Genomic DNA, 16605 nt, shown 5'->3' with positions numbered 1-16605 from the left:
CTCATTTTCTCTCTGTGTCTATCGCCTATCTCTCTTCTCTCTATCTCTCTCATCTGTTTTCTCTCTCTGTCTCTCGCGCTCATCTCTCTTCTCTCTATCTCTCTCATTTCTTTTCTCTCTCTCTCTCTCTATCTTTCTATCTCTCTCTATCTCTCTCGCCCATTTCTCTTCTCTCTCTGTCTCTCTGTCTCTTTTTCTGTGTCTCTCTCTCGCTCATCCCTTTTCGCTCTATTTCTCTCTTTTTTTTGTCTATCTCTCGCCCATCTCTTGTTTCTTTCTCTTTTTCTATCTCTACCTCTATCTCTCTCTCTTTCTCTCTCTCTATCTCTTTTTCTGTCTAGCTCCCTCTCACTCATCACTCTTCTCTCTCTCTCTCTCTCTGTGTGTACTTGTCTATTTGTCTATTTCTCCCTCACTATGTTTGCCTTGCTCACTCTCTTACTCCCATCACTTATCTTTCTTCTCTCTCTCACTCATCACTCATCTTTCTTCTCTTTTCGTCTCTTTTTTTTTCTATGTCTTTCTCTCGATCATCTCTTTTCGCTCTCTTTCTCTCTCTCTCTCTCTTTGTCTATCTCTCGCTCATCTCTTGTTTCTCTCTATTTTTATATATGTCTCTCTCTCTCTATATATATCTCTTTCTCTCTTTGTCTCTCTCTCACTTATCACTCTTCTCTCTCTCTCTCTTTCTCTCTCTGTGTCTATTTGTTTGTCTCTCACTCTTCTCTCTCTCTATGTGTCTGTCTGTCTGTTTGTCTCTCTCCCCCATTATGTTCACCTTGCTCACTCTCTCTATCATCTCTTCTCTATTTACCGAGCTCTCCACTACAAGAAAATGCACTTTTAGCGACCACTTTGTTTCTCTCTCGCTCATCACTTTGTCTCTGTCTGTCTGTCTATCTCTCTCTATCTCTCTTCTCTATCTGTCTCTCACTCATCTCTCTCTCACCACTCATCTTCTCTACCACATCCACCACTACTGCAAATGCAATTCCACTACTACCACTGTTGTCACTCAACCTCTACAACTATCATTACTACCACCATCGCTACCACTCCACTACCACCACTACTACTACCATTATCTCTCATCCACAATCGCTATTCTATCTCCTCTACAACTACCACAACTTCACCACTTATCTCCTTCACCATCACTACCACCACCACTATCACCTCTTATCCACCACTTTCACCACTACTGCCACTTCCCATCCTCTACCACAAAAAATTAGTTCTTGATTTTTAGTAACAAAAAAAAAGGGTCGCAAATTTCTTTTTTCATTGATCACAAAAAATTAACTTTATTTTAATAGAAAATATTATCCCTACTTCTACCAAATAAAAAAAAATAATAATAATTTTTTATTCATTAAAATAATATATGAAACAAATAAATTTTCAACCTTATTAAATGAAAAAAAAATTCATTAACTATAAAAAAAAATTATTTTAATAAAAAATAATTTTTTTGGCAACGGCATCCTTCGTTGCAAAAAAAAAAAAAAAAAAAAAGTCATTTTATTATTTAAATATTCATTTGTAATGAAAATCAAAAAAAAAAATTCATTTGTAATCTCTTCCAATATTCATTTGTAATGAAAAAAAAAAAATCATTTGTAATCTCTTCCCCCCCTCCCTTTTCCATTCCCGCTCAGGTTTCCCCCCACCCCAAACCCAAAATCCCTAATCTCTTGAACCAAAATCCCCAATCTCAAAATCCCTAATCTCTTCTCTCTCTCTCTCTCTCTCTCTCTCTCTCTCTCTCTCTCTCTCTCCGTCTCAATTTGTTTCAGATGCTGATTCGGATGATTCACGGTCTAGGAGGAAAAGGAAGAGCATGAGTTCTAGGCGTAGAAGTAGGAAATCGGAATCAAATATCAACATACATACATACAGACTTGTTTGAATCGTCAATCAAATATCAACCAATCAATATCGATGGCTTCATCTTCGGATTCCATGGACAACACTTTCAGAGCTCGAGTCCAGAAGATCTTCGGATCTCTCTCATCATCATCATCATCGCTAAGCCCTCCGTGGTCTCTCACCGACGGCGAGGTCGAGAAGAGAGAGTGGCGACGACCCTCCTCCGCCAAAGATGACGACCAAACCCCCATTTATTTCTCTTTCGATGGCCTTGCTTGTAGGGTTGTAGGGTTGTAGGGTTCCGCCATGAAAGGAGGTAGATCAAAAACAGAGACCAAAAGGACCGATAGCAAGTAAGTTTTGTTTGCCTTGTTGTTTTTGGAGTTTTTAGATCTAAGATCTATTATGCGTGTGATTCAGAGTGTGTTTTTTTGTATGTTTCTATCGATTTTTTTGTTGTTAGGCTTTCGGTGAAGAGAGGTGCTCCGAGCGAGAAGGCTGGTAAAAAGCCAGCGACGAAGAAGGGGAAGGCTACCAAGGACCCTAACAAGTCGAAGAGGCCTGCTAGTGCTTTCTTTGTTTTCATGTCATCATCTATTTTCCTTTCTCTCACATGAAAATCGTTGTTAGATCTGTATATTCTGCATCAATGAATATATTTTTAAATATTTTAGGGAGGAGTTTAGGAAAACGTACAAAGAGAAGCATCCTAACAACAAATCCGTAGCCGCCGTGAGTGTTTTCACCTCATTTGTTTTATAGATTTCTGATTTGTGGATTTTGTTCAAGTTTGATTTCAATTTTTATTGTTTTTGGAATATGGATTAGGTTGGTAAGGCTGGAGGAGATAAATGGAAATCTTTGTCAGAAGCTGTGAGTAATTCAATTCCAAATAATGATTTGATTTTGATTTATTCTCTGAAATCAAATATATTTACTTGTTATTGTTGTTCAATTTTTATGTTTTGAAAAAATTAGGAAAACGCTCCCTACGTTGCGAAGGCAGAGAAAAGGAAGACCGAATACAATAAAACTCTTGAAGCTTATAACAAGAAAATGATATAGGAAATTATTATTTGATTATTTGCAATAATGGTTGGTATAGGTTGAGGGTCCAGCTGATGAAGAAGAGTCTGACAAGTTGAGGTCGGAGGTGAACGATGAGAATGACGAAGACGAAGACGATGAGAGTGGGGAGGTTAGTTTTATTGTATTCGGTCTTGCTTGTAGGGTTGCTTGTAATTTGTTTCTTTATATATATTTGGATGAGTGTGGGAATTTTTAAAGTTATTCATAGATGCGTTGCTTATTTACTTAGAAAAGCTAGGGAAAATTGTGGAATAGATTTTTGAATTCTCGTTTTTCATTGTTTGGATCCAGATAAAAGGAATTAGCCTACGATAATTGTTTGCCTTATTTTTGTTGAATTTTTCAAACAACGAGATCAAATCTGATCTGATCTACCTTTTTCATAATTTTCCTCCCTTAAGCTTCATTTCAATTTGAGGTTGCAAATAGTTCTTATTAGCATGCACTGGTTACTGAAGTTTGTTCAAATGAAAACATCGTTCTACATTGATCCATTGATAATTATTCTGCGATTAATAGAAGAGACAGTGATGAGAGTCCTCTACTTAATTTTTTGAAGTGCAGTACTGTATGTCAGATGTTACCTTTATCTTGAATCAGTTGCTAATTTGCTATTGATATATTGTTTACTCTGTTTGGATGGGGTGATTTGTTGAGAAATGATGACAAAGAGAACTTTTTTCCATGCTTGGTTTATAAGTTGAGTGAGAAACGGTTAGAAAGAGAACTCCCTTACTAAGTCTATATCGTAAGAGAACTTTTTTCGTAGTAGAAATGATGACAAAGAGAACTTTTTTCAATGTTTCACTTTTAGCCTTGTGATTCCAACCAAGCATCAAGCTTTCATTAACTTTATTTTTTTTAAAAAGAAAATTAAGATTTCGTTCTTGTTACTACTAGCCATTTAAAATTTTCATCCATTTAACATGCAATGTTTTCAGCATCTTAAGCACATATATGTACAGAAAAAAGAAAAAAGAAGCTTCAGATAGTATTAGAATTGCTACCTAATTTGCTACTTTAATTACAGGTCTACGCTCTGTCTTGGCTGGTCATTGTTGCTGCAATGATCATCTTGAAGGTTAGTAGTACTCAAATTCTAAAGATTTATCTGCTTAATCTAAATTGTTCTGGATTTAAAAAAAGAAAAAAGGTTCTAATTCATTTATTTATATATATTTTTTTCTGGTTGTAATATAATTTATCAAATGATGTGTCTTTCAACTGCAGATTGTGTCCATGGGTAGGAAGAAGTTCAGTGCAGATTTCCAGCTGATGTTCAGACTTCTCAAGCTGTTCCAGTTTATTGGATCCGTGGTCACTGTTGTCATTTTGTTCGCATTCCTTAGTCTTACTGTTTATTTTATTGCTTTTTTTTTTTTTAGCTAACCAAAATGAGATTTTAATCCTTGTGTTTAATAGAAATAGTAACTGATGTAATTGTTGTTTGGACCTTAAGACGTGAATTATTTACTATCAGTATCTTCTTACACTTCTATTGTCATGTACAAAACTCTATATTTCACAGAAATATATGTGCTTATTTTCAATTTCTGGGTTAAAGATTTACAACTTCATTTTATCTATATGCAAAATTTAATTGCCAAGAACTTCTCACTTCAGTCTTCACTGCTTGCGTGTTTGTTCATTTCTCTGTGTGGGTTTTTCTTTGGACCTACTCCTGATATCTGGTTGTTATATTTGAAATTTCTTTTGAATGAGCAGTCCTTGTGCCCCTCACGATTGAGTGAACATACTTAGACATGCCCAGTCCTTTGAGGAAATTTTCCGTGTGATTGTTCTTTTTGAGTTTGGCAAGATTTTTTGTTGTTTATCATTCAGGTGAAGCAATCTCTGGAGGAAAATTGGTGATTGATGTTGCATATTTTGGATTCCACATCTACAGTGAGACTGATGAACTCTACGGGAAGACATCTTGCCCCATTTCTGCTGGTGATTTTTTAATTTCTCACTCTCAGGATTTACCTGGGTTCACTCCACCGGTAAGTCAACTTATAATTTAATTGTTGCAATGATATTGTGCATTAACATACTATGTGTTTATTTCATGTTTAGAACAACCCATGTCCAATTGGTGGCTTTCGTTTGTGGTTTGGAATCAATCAAGGACACAGCTTGCAATCTCATCTGGAACGCATTAATAAAAAGCAATTTTTTTTCTAATTTCTTAGCCTCTCTCTTTCCAGGGATTGCAACTTCTGATGGCTTGCCTCTGTAGTCGCTATTGCTTGGTGTTGATTGCATTAGGTTAGGCCTTTAGAAGTAAAACATAGTAATGAATTTTTTTTTGAGTGAGATATAGTTAATGAATATGTATCACCTATTTTGTGTCTTAGATTGGATTCTGATGTTACAATTTCCAAATTGATTTTTGGCTAGCTTGCTAAAATTTCTTAGTTTTAGGAACCTTTGTATGGATTAAATATTTTTTATTAAAATTTAATTTTGGGATTAGCACATTCCCTGAGAAGTTATCACTTCATTGTGTTTATGATGCAACTTGTGTTTTTTTTCTTTTTTTCATGTTTCCTCTCTTGAAGTCGATTAGTTAGTGTGTTTCATTTTTGTTCTTTGTCCGTAATGATTGAAGTTGACAACACATATATGAATGCTTTCTAGGAGCTTGCATATTTGTTAGAAGAGAAGAACATGTCTCTGGCAGCGATTCAGGCAGCTCATGAGTCGGAAATAAATAACTTGGGCTTAGAACTTGAGAAAGAACGTGACAAGTTAGCAAATATTCAGCTAAAATTACAAGGTTCTTCCCTACTCTTTCAATGTCCAGTAGTAATATCACATTTTGTCATTTTAAATTTCTCGCCTGATCTCTTTTCCATTCCTACAGGAACTGAAGTTGAATAAATCCTTTCAAGAGGAGCTGAACTTATCAAAAGTGGACAAGGACAAAGTGAGTTGTGAATTGGGTTCCTTTCTATTGGAATTGATGGCTATTTTGGCCTTTTGACATTATTTATGTAAAGTTGACCATAAATTACTTTTACTCATTTATCTTGAAATTCACCAATTATTTCTCAAATAGTTGTTACCTTTCTCTGTTACAGCAAAAAATAAAGATCATAATCTAACTATATTTTCAAGGATCTAATATATTCTCATTAGTGGAACTTACTACTGACTATAATATCTTGATTGCTATTTTCTTTTCAAAGACAAGTTGAAACTAATAGCTAAACTGAAATGTGGATGAAAGTGGTGAAGGGTTTAAGTCAAGTTTTATTGCTTAACAAAACATCACTTGAGGTGCTGTGTGCATGCACAGGATTTTGTACTCTGGTAGAATCTGTAGCATAGTGCTGGGAATTTCGGGTGTGGGTCTTCATGAAACATGAATATCTGGTAGTGTTCATGACATGAATTGTACTCTCCGTTAACATCATATGTATGTTGTCTGTATATGATACACCCATGTACTGTGTACATCATTAAATGTAACCTCTGTGTAGAGTTCTACGATTTTAAAACTGTTCCTAAGAATTTGGATCTGGCATGAACTTTTCAATTTTGCTTTGTGTGTTTTCAAACTTGGAGATAATTACACCCCTCCAACAAATGTGGTTCCAGATATCATGCCATTTAACTGCCAGTGGATTCTCTCCGTGTTGAACAAGGCCATATCAAAAATTGTGACATCACTGGACTCGTATGAATTTTCTGATGCTGCTACTCAGTATATTCATGGTGGCAGTTCCAGTTGTGTGATGTGTTTATTGAAGCCGTCAAGCCCTACTTTGCCAGTGATGCTCAAGCATTTGCTTCTGAAAGGAGTTATGCACAAGACACCTTGTCGGTGTGTCTGGAATAACTAATTGGATGATGGGTTCTATTGCTGTTTGTTTTGGTTGTTTATCATTTATAATGGTAATAAGATGTCTTAATACTGGAAAGTAACATCAATTAATGCTGCTCCTCAACCTTTGTTCTACTGTTTGCAGTGCTGGACAAATGAGAAAGTAGAGTATGAGATGGATATGATTGAGTCAGCCGTGAAATCACTCAGGTCACTCAGGGCGTTGATGCCTGCAAAAGAAAGGCATGAAAGGTAAATGTTTAAATGATATGTTTTTTTGTTTTTCATTTTATTGTAATAGAATTTTTATTTTTGGGTTATTTATTTATTTTTTTTCATTCATGAAAAGCATCTAAGCTTTAGTTGTTTATTCTTTTTTTATTCGTCATATTTTAGGCCAGGGAAATATTCTAATGTTTATTTTATGAAATACCTATTTGCTATGTATACAGTTCCATTTCTGATTATACTACTTCTATGTAAGCCAAAATTCCTTTCCTTGGATTGTAATGACAATGTTTAAATAGTGAATAAGAAAATAAATCGTTACGTAGGAGTGAGATTTTTTGAATTGTTACCAACAAATACTTTGGAAATAATATGTAGTTGCCTTTTCATAAAGAATTTGATTTGAATTTTTCCGAATTTGAGTGGTCATATGTTGTAGTAGTGACTGACCTTCCAGCATGATTGAAATGTGTTAAACAAAGATGTTGGTGGCCCATCTGAGAAGTTCTGGGGTTTACTTACTCTCCTTACTTGGTGGCCCATCTCAAAAATTAGATTCCATTAAACTTTGAGTCAGAGAGCTAGTCTTAGCTTTTTGCTAAAAGAAAATTTCTCTGAGAGATTTTCCTCTTTAATGTGTTTTCAAAATTCCTCCCCTGGGAGTATTATACAGATCCTTATTCACTTCTTTTCTTGAAAAAGCACTCTCCGGTTGGCGTGATGAGTTACGTAAAGACATTGAACAGCTGTGTATGCAGCAAGTTGGTCCTGGTTACCTTGCTGTGGCTACTCGAATGCATTTTCAGAGGTATATTATTTATCTCAAGTCCATCAGATGAAGTTGTTATCATTAATATTTTTTTTGGTAGGTATGCGTTGGCATTATCTTTTCAAATTGGAAATAAGAATGCATTGTGAATTTATCCCCCCCCCCCCATTAGGACAGCTGGCTTGGAGCAGGAGATTGAGAGCTTGAAAAAGAAGTTAACTGCTTGCACTAGAGAGAAGTTAAATCTCCAAGAGGAGCTTTCTCAAGTCCTTCCTGTAACATTGATGGGAAGGGCTGGGGATGGTTTGAAATAAAACAAACTTCACATGACACAACTCCTGTTTCTAGCACTAGGACAAAATTTTACATTCCTTAAAGAGCTAAGATTAGCTCTAATATCACCCATTTCTATCTTCTTGACTCCTTTCCCTTCCAAACATGATACATAGTACCAGCAAGGGTCAACCTGTAAACATAATCTGTAATAGCCTTACCTCCACACTCTTCAGCAAAAGTCAGGCATTCTTCTACCAGGAAGAATTCTCCTCAAAAGAACAGTCCAAGTATATGCTGAAAAATATTAACAAAAAAATAAATGATCGATCAAACCCATTGCACAATACACACTTGTTTTCAGAAACAATCCCCCACTTAAACATTCTATCCATTGTAGCCAGTCCTCTCTGAACAGCAACCCATTACACAAAGCTCCACTTAGGAACATTTTGAGGCAACCATGCCAATTTATGTCAAGGGACGATAGGGTATAGTGTTTGAATTGCTTGCCAAGCTATTCACCATTACTAGAGGGTAGCCAAAACACGGAGTCAGGCCTATTAGGATTCAATACAAAGCTAGCAGGGAATTAGCTTCAATCTCAGAACAGCAACCAATTGCACAAAGCTCCACTTAGCAACATTTTGAGGAAACCATGCCAATTTATGTCAAGGGACGATAGGGAATACCATTTGAATTGCTTGCCAAGCTGAAGCCACAGTATATTCACCATTACTAGAGGGTAGCCAAAACACTGAGTCAGGCCTATTAGGATTCGATACGAAGCTAGCAGGGGTATTAGCTTTAATCTCAGTAATAACCACTCTTCTACCTCTAGGCCACTTCCAATTCCCAAAATTAATGATAAGAGGAAACTCTGCTATTCACAGCCATGCCCATATGAAAAGCAACCCTTTCCCCATATTTCTTATTCAAAGGACCCAAGGGATGCCAATTATCAAATCGCGGAAATGTAACAGTCCCATCACCAATGATATATTGATCAAAGGCTGCCCCATAGCTCTTAGTTCAAAAAACATCCTGACAGTCCAAGATGCCTCAGTAGGAAGACACTTACCCTTAATTACACAAGTATGGACCCACTTAACCCACAAAGAATCAGCTTTCTTACTTAAAGCCCACAAAGGTTGTCTTAGCATAGTGGCCTTATTCCACTCTCTCAAATTTCTGAATCCCAAGCCCTCTTCAGCCTTTGGTGCACAAATATGCATCCACTTCACTTTTGCACTGTAGTACCTAACCTCACTCCCTGTCCACAAATATGCATCCACTAGAGAGAAGTTTGTTTTATCTCTATTATTATTTTTAAGGAAAACTCGTCAGATGTATTCATTCATATCATATCTGGTAGGTAGGGTAGCAGAATGGATGAATATGCTTTCCCTTGATGTCTTGGGAAAGAGAACGGAAAGGAGGCACAAATGTTATGCCACCTTATTTATGTGAACTGCAAATTTATATTTTTTTTTGGTACACGTTAATCTTTTGTGTGTGATTACTTAGATTAGGGGCCTTGATCATCAGTGCTGATTGAATGTCTGCTCAAGCTGCTCATCTACAACCCAAAGTTTAATCTAAAGCTAAGACCATCAGAATCATTCATGTTTTAATTAATCTGTGGTATTATTCGTTAAAATAAACTTTACCAACTTTATTAAAAAATCAAATATAAAAGTGAACTGAATCAATGGAGCTTTGATAGTTAACTATGCCTGTATTTGTTATGGTTGTTAGCTTATTAATCATCGTGTATTGAAATTTGCAGGTACAGCAACAGGTACAGTTTTATTATGCCAGGTAGTTGTCTCAATACGATGTACATGTTTATAGGATTTAATTGATTTTTGCAAAGATACAGGTTTGCAATCCAATGTTGCTGCCACTATCATGCTTCTCTGATAAATTTTCCAATTCTATTTCTTTATTAGGTGCCTTACATCACTACTGCTTTGATGGATGCGAAGCGTGGCACGGAAGGGCGCAAGGATTTTTTGATTGGCTATCAAGGCAACTTAGTGGATTAAGCAATTTTCTTGATGCTGTAAATCGGAATTATGTATTGTTTCAATTTGTTATGCTAGATGGATGTGACTTGTGAATGAAAACTTAGAATAGTTGTATTGTGTCGAATGTTAATGAATTATGTATTGTGTCGAATGTTAATAATTCAGTTAATTTGAAGGATGCTTTAAAATTATAGGTTTATTATGGATTGAATGAATTATTAGGAATTACAAGTGTATTGTTTTCCTGCTTTGGCGACCAATTTATTAGTCGCGACAAATAAATTATTTTTTTTTGCAAAAAATGACAATTGCCAACCTAGAGTTTTGGTCGCAAAAAATACATCTATTGCCGACCAAAACAGTTCTTGGTCGTGGAAACTCACTTTTGCCGACCAAAAGTTTTGGTCGCGAAAAGTAAAAAATGGCGACCAAAACCTTTTTTGGTCGTGGAATGTCACAATTGACGACCAAACTTTTTGGTCGCGGAATGTCACGATTGGCGACCAAAATTTTTTGGTCGCGGAATGTCACGATTGGCGACCAAACTTTTTGGTCGCGGAATGTCATAATTGGCGACCAAACTTTTTGGTCGTTGAATGTGATAATTGGTGACCAAACTTTTTGGTCGGGAAAATATCACTTTTCGCGACCAAAGTGTTTTGGCGACAAAATAAATTAGTCGCGGTAATTAAATATTTAGCGACCAAAAATTTAGTCGCGAAATCCAAATTTTTCCGACCAACCACAACTTTGGTCGCGAATTACTTTTGCCGACCCTCAATTGGCGACCAAAGTAGCGACCAAAAAAATTGGTCGCGGATAACTTTTGCCGACCAAAAATTGACTTTTAGCGACCAATTTTTTTGTTGCCAAAAGTGTTAATTCTTGTAGTGGTATTCAAATTGGAATTGAAATACAATGCAGTTAGTATGATGCGTCGAGCCCGGTGCATGCAAAACAGATGAATGGATGCACGCATGCAAAGCATAAGGTATGCTAAATGAAATATGCCCTAGAACTAACCATCGTAAGCGGTTAAGTAAAAGGGAGAAAGAAATGGAGGTTGGAAGACCACCTTGGGAATCCAGTGGGAGGGTGGCCGACCACTTCTGGTCTCTCTAGACCCCTGCCGACCACTTTTGTTGTTGAAAATCAAGAAAAGTGGTCGGCCAACTACTTTTTCTGGCTAGCCGACCAGTTGTTACTGCCAGACTCCAGTTTTCTGCAATAGAGAGCAAGAAAGGGCATGGCAATGTATTCGCAAGATATGTGTGCACAACCACCCTCCCTATCATGTTATGAACTCAAGGGGGTGTGGTTCTCGACCCTCGGGCCACCAATCGTGCATTTTCATGCATGATGGCCGAGAGGCAAAGTTGCACAATTCAATGTGAAAATGAATGCACAAGTAAACACATAAACTCTATCATGTATAATCAAGAGCGTCGGCTACCGGGAATTAAGGCACGTTTCATCATTTTAAGTATGAAACGCCCCTTGTTTCCCGTGTTTAGACTAACACTTATTCCAAACACAATGCAAGCAAGCATGGCATATACAATGCGAATAAACTACATGGCATACTCAATGCAATGTGACATGATTAACTTAACAAAGCTAATGGCATGCGAACAATGCTAATGCATGCATGCACAATGCAATGCTACAAGGGCAACTTAGCAATGTTAGGGACATGCATACTCAATGCAAATAACAGTTAGCATGCACAACGCAAGGATGTGAACTAAGCATGCACCATGCAAAGTATAAGACATACATAATGCGATGAACAATGTGGCATACTCAATGCAATATACATGGCATGTTCAATGGACTTAAACTAAAAGGGGTAGACCTCAGTCATGCCCAAATCAATGGCCATTGGTGATGAAATGAAGGCACATAAAGCAAGGCATGCATGCACAATGCATTGGCCATCAAAGAGGCCAAAGAGCACAACTCTCAAGAGTGCTCGATGAGTGACAAAAGTGGAAGTGTAACAACGCTAAGTGCACTGAAATGAAGTAAGAAATGATGCCAAATCATTCAAACAACATAAGTAAAGCATGCTAGGGTCCTAAGGCATGAAAGCTAGCAAAGAGCAACATAAAGGAGGCATGCAATCCATGGCACAAATGCATGAACTAAGCATGGACAGAGCTTAAGTAAGTTAAAACAAGGACCAAAACATGCTGAGACGAGGGCTCGAAGGCCTAGGCATGCAAGCATGCAAGCTAAGGCCATAACAAGGCCATAATGCATAACCCTTAAAAGTATTTAAAGCATGAATGAAGTGGGAACATAAGCATGCTATAAGTGCTGAAATGTCATGTTAAGTGATGCCAAATCATGTACACAACACAAATGAAGCATGCAATGGTGCTCAAAGCTTGAGGCAAGCAAGAGCATTTGTACTGCAAGTATACAAAAAAAGAAGCATGTGACTAAGGTGACCCAAAACAGTCCTAGTACATATTAGAATGAGTCTAAAATATGCATGGAAGTAGGCCAAAATATGCTAGCATGAAGGGCATGAAGCATGGTGAATGCAAGGCAAATAAGGTGGATTACACTAAACCTATTAAGACCAAGCATGGAATGACTTAAGCAACAAAAATCAGAGTTATATCATGGCATAATAACCCCAAATAAACACTAAAATGAGAGCTCGCAAGCAAAGGCATGAAGGCATACGCAATGGTTCATGTTAAGGCATAAAGGGGCAAACCCTCCAACACATTGAATGAGCGATAAATGCAAGTGCATGGCCATGAAACATGGACTGAAATCACATAACAAGTGATGCCAAATCATTCAAATAAGCCAAGTAGAGCATGCTAGTGGGCTTGGTGTACAAAGCTAACAAGCTAGATTGAACTATAGCTATACAAAGTAAGCCATACATGACCAAGACAACCAAAAGCAGAGCTAAAGCATGTTAAAACATGGACAAAAGCTTCATGAAGTTAAGCCAAAAGCATGCTAGGATGACATGTCACAACATGATGCATGTTAGGCTATTTCATGGAACTACACTACAAGTGTATGGAGCATGCAAAGGCTAACCAAACCAAACCTAAACAGAGGTATGACATGGTAAAATAAGCCCCAAAATGGACACAACATAGGCTAGAAATATATGCTACTTCATGAAGCATACAAAGCTAGTGTGTGTGATTTACACTACAAGTGTATTAGGCATGCAAGAGCCAACCAAACCAACCCAAAACAGATCTAAGGCATGTTAAAATAACACCAAAAACCTACTGAGATGGCCCCAAGACAAGCTAGAAACACATGCTCAAACATGAGGCATACAAGACTAGATTGTGTGATTTACACTGCAAGTGCATTAACCATGCATGAAGTGACCAAAGAAAGCAAAAATAGTGGTATGCCACAGCAAAATGACCACAAATACATGCTAAGAACAAGCTAACACAAGCTTAGTAAAGGTGCTCAAACATGAGGCATATTAAGGCATGTAAAGAAGATGCAAGGAGAGGGGATGGCCCTCCCCTTCTTAGGACCTTAAAACACCATCTCCACCACTAAAATCCCTCTGGATTTCAATGGTGAGAAGGCCAATACAACGTGGTCCTGAAGCTCACAAAAAAGGCTAAAAAACAAGGCCTAAGAGGGGGCAAACAACCCCAAACACAAAAGTGATCTTAAACAAACTTTTTAAGCATGCGAAAAAAGAACTTTTATCAGTTATGAGATAAGCTTAAAACAGCATGCAAGATAGGCTAAAAGCTTAAGAAAGAAAGGGGGATTTAAAGGTCAAAAGCTCACCCTCGAAGACCCTCTTTATAACTGCAACTCCAGCAGGTTTTTCATGCTCAAGGCAACCCAAGAACACCAAAAACAACCCCTTGGCACCTCAGTAGCAAAATGAAGGTGTTTGAGTGTGTGTCTGGGTGTTAAACTAAGAAAAATCTACACTTTTGATGCACAAAAATGGAGAAACAAGGCAATATAGAGACAATGCTATATCTATCCTTCTAATGGCAATTTTCTGAACCTAGAGGAGGGAGGAGGAGCCTCCCTCTTATAGAAGAGAAAAGCCAAAGCTTCTTGGAGAAGCTAAGCTTGAATGCCATCCCTCTATACACGTGTATGGAGGATGGCTCAAATGCTCTCCAGCTGTGCCAGCTGTCCCAAAATATCTCCAAAAAGGTGCCAAAAAGCAGCCGAGCACTTGAAGTGGTTGGTCTGCTAGTAAAAGTGGTCGGCCGACCACTTTAGGAGGTCAACCAGAGCAAAAACTGGTCGGCCATAGGTGGGAGAGGTCAACACACTAAATGCAAGGTGGTGGTGTGGTGGTCGACCAGAAAAGATGGTCAAAAGACCAAGAAAGCCAGTTATCTGACAAGAAAACTAGCTAGAAAAAAGAAAAGTGGTCGGCCAGGAGAAATACTGGTCTCCCACCCTTGTACCACCTTCCAAACAAGGAAAGCAAGGTTTGTACCAAAAACAAACCAAAGCGGATACAAGACGAGAAATCGGGAGGCGAAACACGCGGCCAAAAGCCCCGAAAACTAGCTGACGAGTATCAAAAGTGGTATGCAACCACAAAAGTGGTCTCCCGAACCACAGTGTTCCTCTAGGCGGAGGCAACAAGGTGTGGTTCAAAAACCACGCCAAATGGAGAATGTTACGCGGTCCCGAGACAACGTGTGCAGCCAAAGGCTCCAAAAATCGAAAACTAGTCTCCAAACTGGAAAAGTGGCCTACGACCACAGAGAGATGGTCTACAAGACCACTCCCTCCCTCCGGGAAGGGAAAACAAGACTTGGTTTGCAAACCGAGCCAAAGCATAAAGAGTTCCGAGGCCCAGAGGCAACGTTCTCAGCCAAAACTCCGAAACCTCAGAACGAGCACAATATGCACCATCACCGAGCGCTCAATCGATGACGTCTGAGTCTTAAGGTCGGTCAAAAATGGGGTGTCTACAGTTGCCCCTCCTTGACAGAACTCAAAAGTTGCAAGTGACGGGAGTGAATGTCAAAGCCCAGAGACGACCCATTTTTGACAAGGTCGAAGACTTAGACAAACATGCAAGATAACAAAGAAATGTGCCTGCAGGCAGGGGCAAGATGCAAGTGACATGCACAAAGCCGAGCATAACTTATGATCATGCAAAGAAAGCTGTAACGAAGCAATTATGCAAAATAAATGCAATAGTTTAAGCAAGCGAATATGAACCAAACTACATTTCATGTAGAAAGGATGTAAGAGAATTATACAATTCTCATTACGTCTCACGCAATGTACATACAATACCTGTCTGGTTCGTCTGGTCGTGCCAGCTTCAAATGAACTGTACATACAATATCGTGCCTGCGAAAGAGAGAAACTCAACACGTACAATATTGTTAGAAACATGCATAGCAATGCAAGTGAAAAGTGCGTAATAACGAGAGTCGAGGGATGCATGACAATGCAACCTAAGTGTGACGCATAACAATGCAGTATGGATGCAGAACAATGCAGCCGAAACGAGCGTGCCAACACAAGTAGTGAGTGTGCAACAAAGCCACAAGTGGTGTGCATAACAATGCAGGTGAAACATGCGCGACAACGTGTGCGAAAAGTGCAAGATAATGCGAAAGAGATGCGCAACTTCAAATGTGTGTCTGAAAGGAAATGCCGAAAAAGAAAAGCGTAATTCAAACGTAACCCCCGATTTACCTCTCGGAGGGGTCACAACATACTCAAAAAGGATACACCTTGCTCTTGACGAGAAAACAATGAGCTACATGTCGAAGACTTGAATTGAAGTTCCCGTGGGAACATGTTTGAGCCGAAAAGTGTACTTTTCTTGTAATTTATCGAGGGCCGAGGACTCCAATCATTATCAAAACACATAGGGAGAACAAAGGGACCTTGTAAACCACCCAGGAGGGATGGCCGACCACCTAGGAAATTGGCCAACTAGTTATTGATCACAAAGTGGTCGGCCGACCAGAAAAACTAGCTGGCCGACCAGTTTACAAAAATTCAAGGTAGTTTGGTCTTTTAGCTTCGGTTCTTTAAGTACACAACTCCAAATCAGTTTATATCACACCTCCACGGCCGAAATACATTCTTCTTGCTCCCTAGACCCTTTTCTCTCTCAGATCTGCACTTTATACGCGTTTTCTAACGCCCCACGCGAAGTTGTTTCGCAAAAATTATCAATTTTCTTCAATTTGCACCGATTAGAATTTGTTTTCAGAGCCTCTTTCTCCATTTTCACCACTTGAGGTATGTTTGTCTCAAAGTTTACCACATTTTCTCGGGCGTTGACATTTGTTGACTTTTTCTCTTCCCGAGAGTTGACTTTTGTTGAGTTTTTACGATTTTGGCTCATTTCGCTCGTTTTTGCATCTTTTGTAGATTTCTTCAGATGGCCGACGATATTCCGTATGGCGAAGGCTTTCCATATGCAGAGGACGAGCCCGACATCATACCGTTGCCTCCGAGGATACGGCCATTCGACCCTGAGGGGTACGACCCGGAGGAGCATATCCTTC

General features: G+C 38.5%; 2 protein-coding genes across 4 annotated transcripts; both read left to right on the top strand.

The window, feature by feature from the left end:
- Window positions 1-1613: 1613 nt before the first annotated feature.
- Window positions 1614-4508, top strand: LOC114298827 (high mobility group B protein 3-like). Its single transcript, XM_082921540.1, has 8 exons — window positions 1614-2222; window positions 2333-2455; window positions 2544-2601; window positions 2698-2742; window positions 2848-2927; window positions 2974-3067; window positions 3989-4039; window positions 4189-4508. Exons 1-8 carry the CDS (start codon window positions 2176-2178, stop codon window positions 4345-4347), a joined length of 657 nt encoding a protein of 218 aa, XP_082777666.1. The 5' UTR covers window positions 1614-2175; the 3' UTR covers window positions 4348-4508.
- Window positions 4509-6525: 2017 nt separating this feature from the next.
- LOC114264989 (uncharacterized) lies at window positions 6526-10271 on the top strand. Of its 3 annotated transcripts, none has more exons than XM_082921538.1 (5): window positions 6526-6858; window positions 6933-7039; window positions 7718-7823; window positions 9859-9878; window positions 10010-10271. In XM_082921538.1, exons 2-5 carry the CDS (start codon window positions 7033-7035, stop codon window positions 10177-10179), a joined length of 303 nt encoding a protein of 100 aa, XP_082777664.1. In that variant the 5' UTR covers window positions 6526-6858; window positions 6933-7032; the 3' UTR covers window positions 10180-10271. The 3 variants fall into 3 exon arrangements, with proteins under 3 accessions (XP_082777664.1, XP_082777663.1, XP_082777665.1); XM_082921537.1 differs by having other exon boundaries at window positions 9847-9878; XM_082921539.1 differs by lacking the exons at window positions 9859-9878; window positions 10010-10271 and adding an exon at window positions 7957-8125.
- Window positions 10272-16605: the final 6334 nt, after the last annotated feature.

This window comes from Camellia sinensis, chromosome 3 (genome assembly GCF_055761805.1).
Source record: "Camellia sinensis isolate YWXY chromosome 3, ASM5576180v1, whole genome shotgun sequence".
Taxonomy (NCBI): domain Eukaryota; kingdom Viridiplantae; phylum Streptophyta; class Magnoliopsida; order Ericales; family Theaceae; genus Camellia; species Camellia sinensis.
Note: the sequence above shows the minus strand (reverse complement) of the source record. Positions and strands in the feature narration are given on the sequence as shown.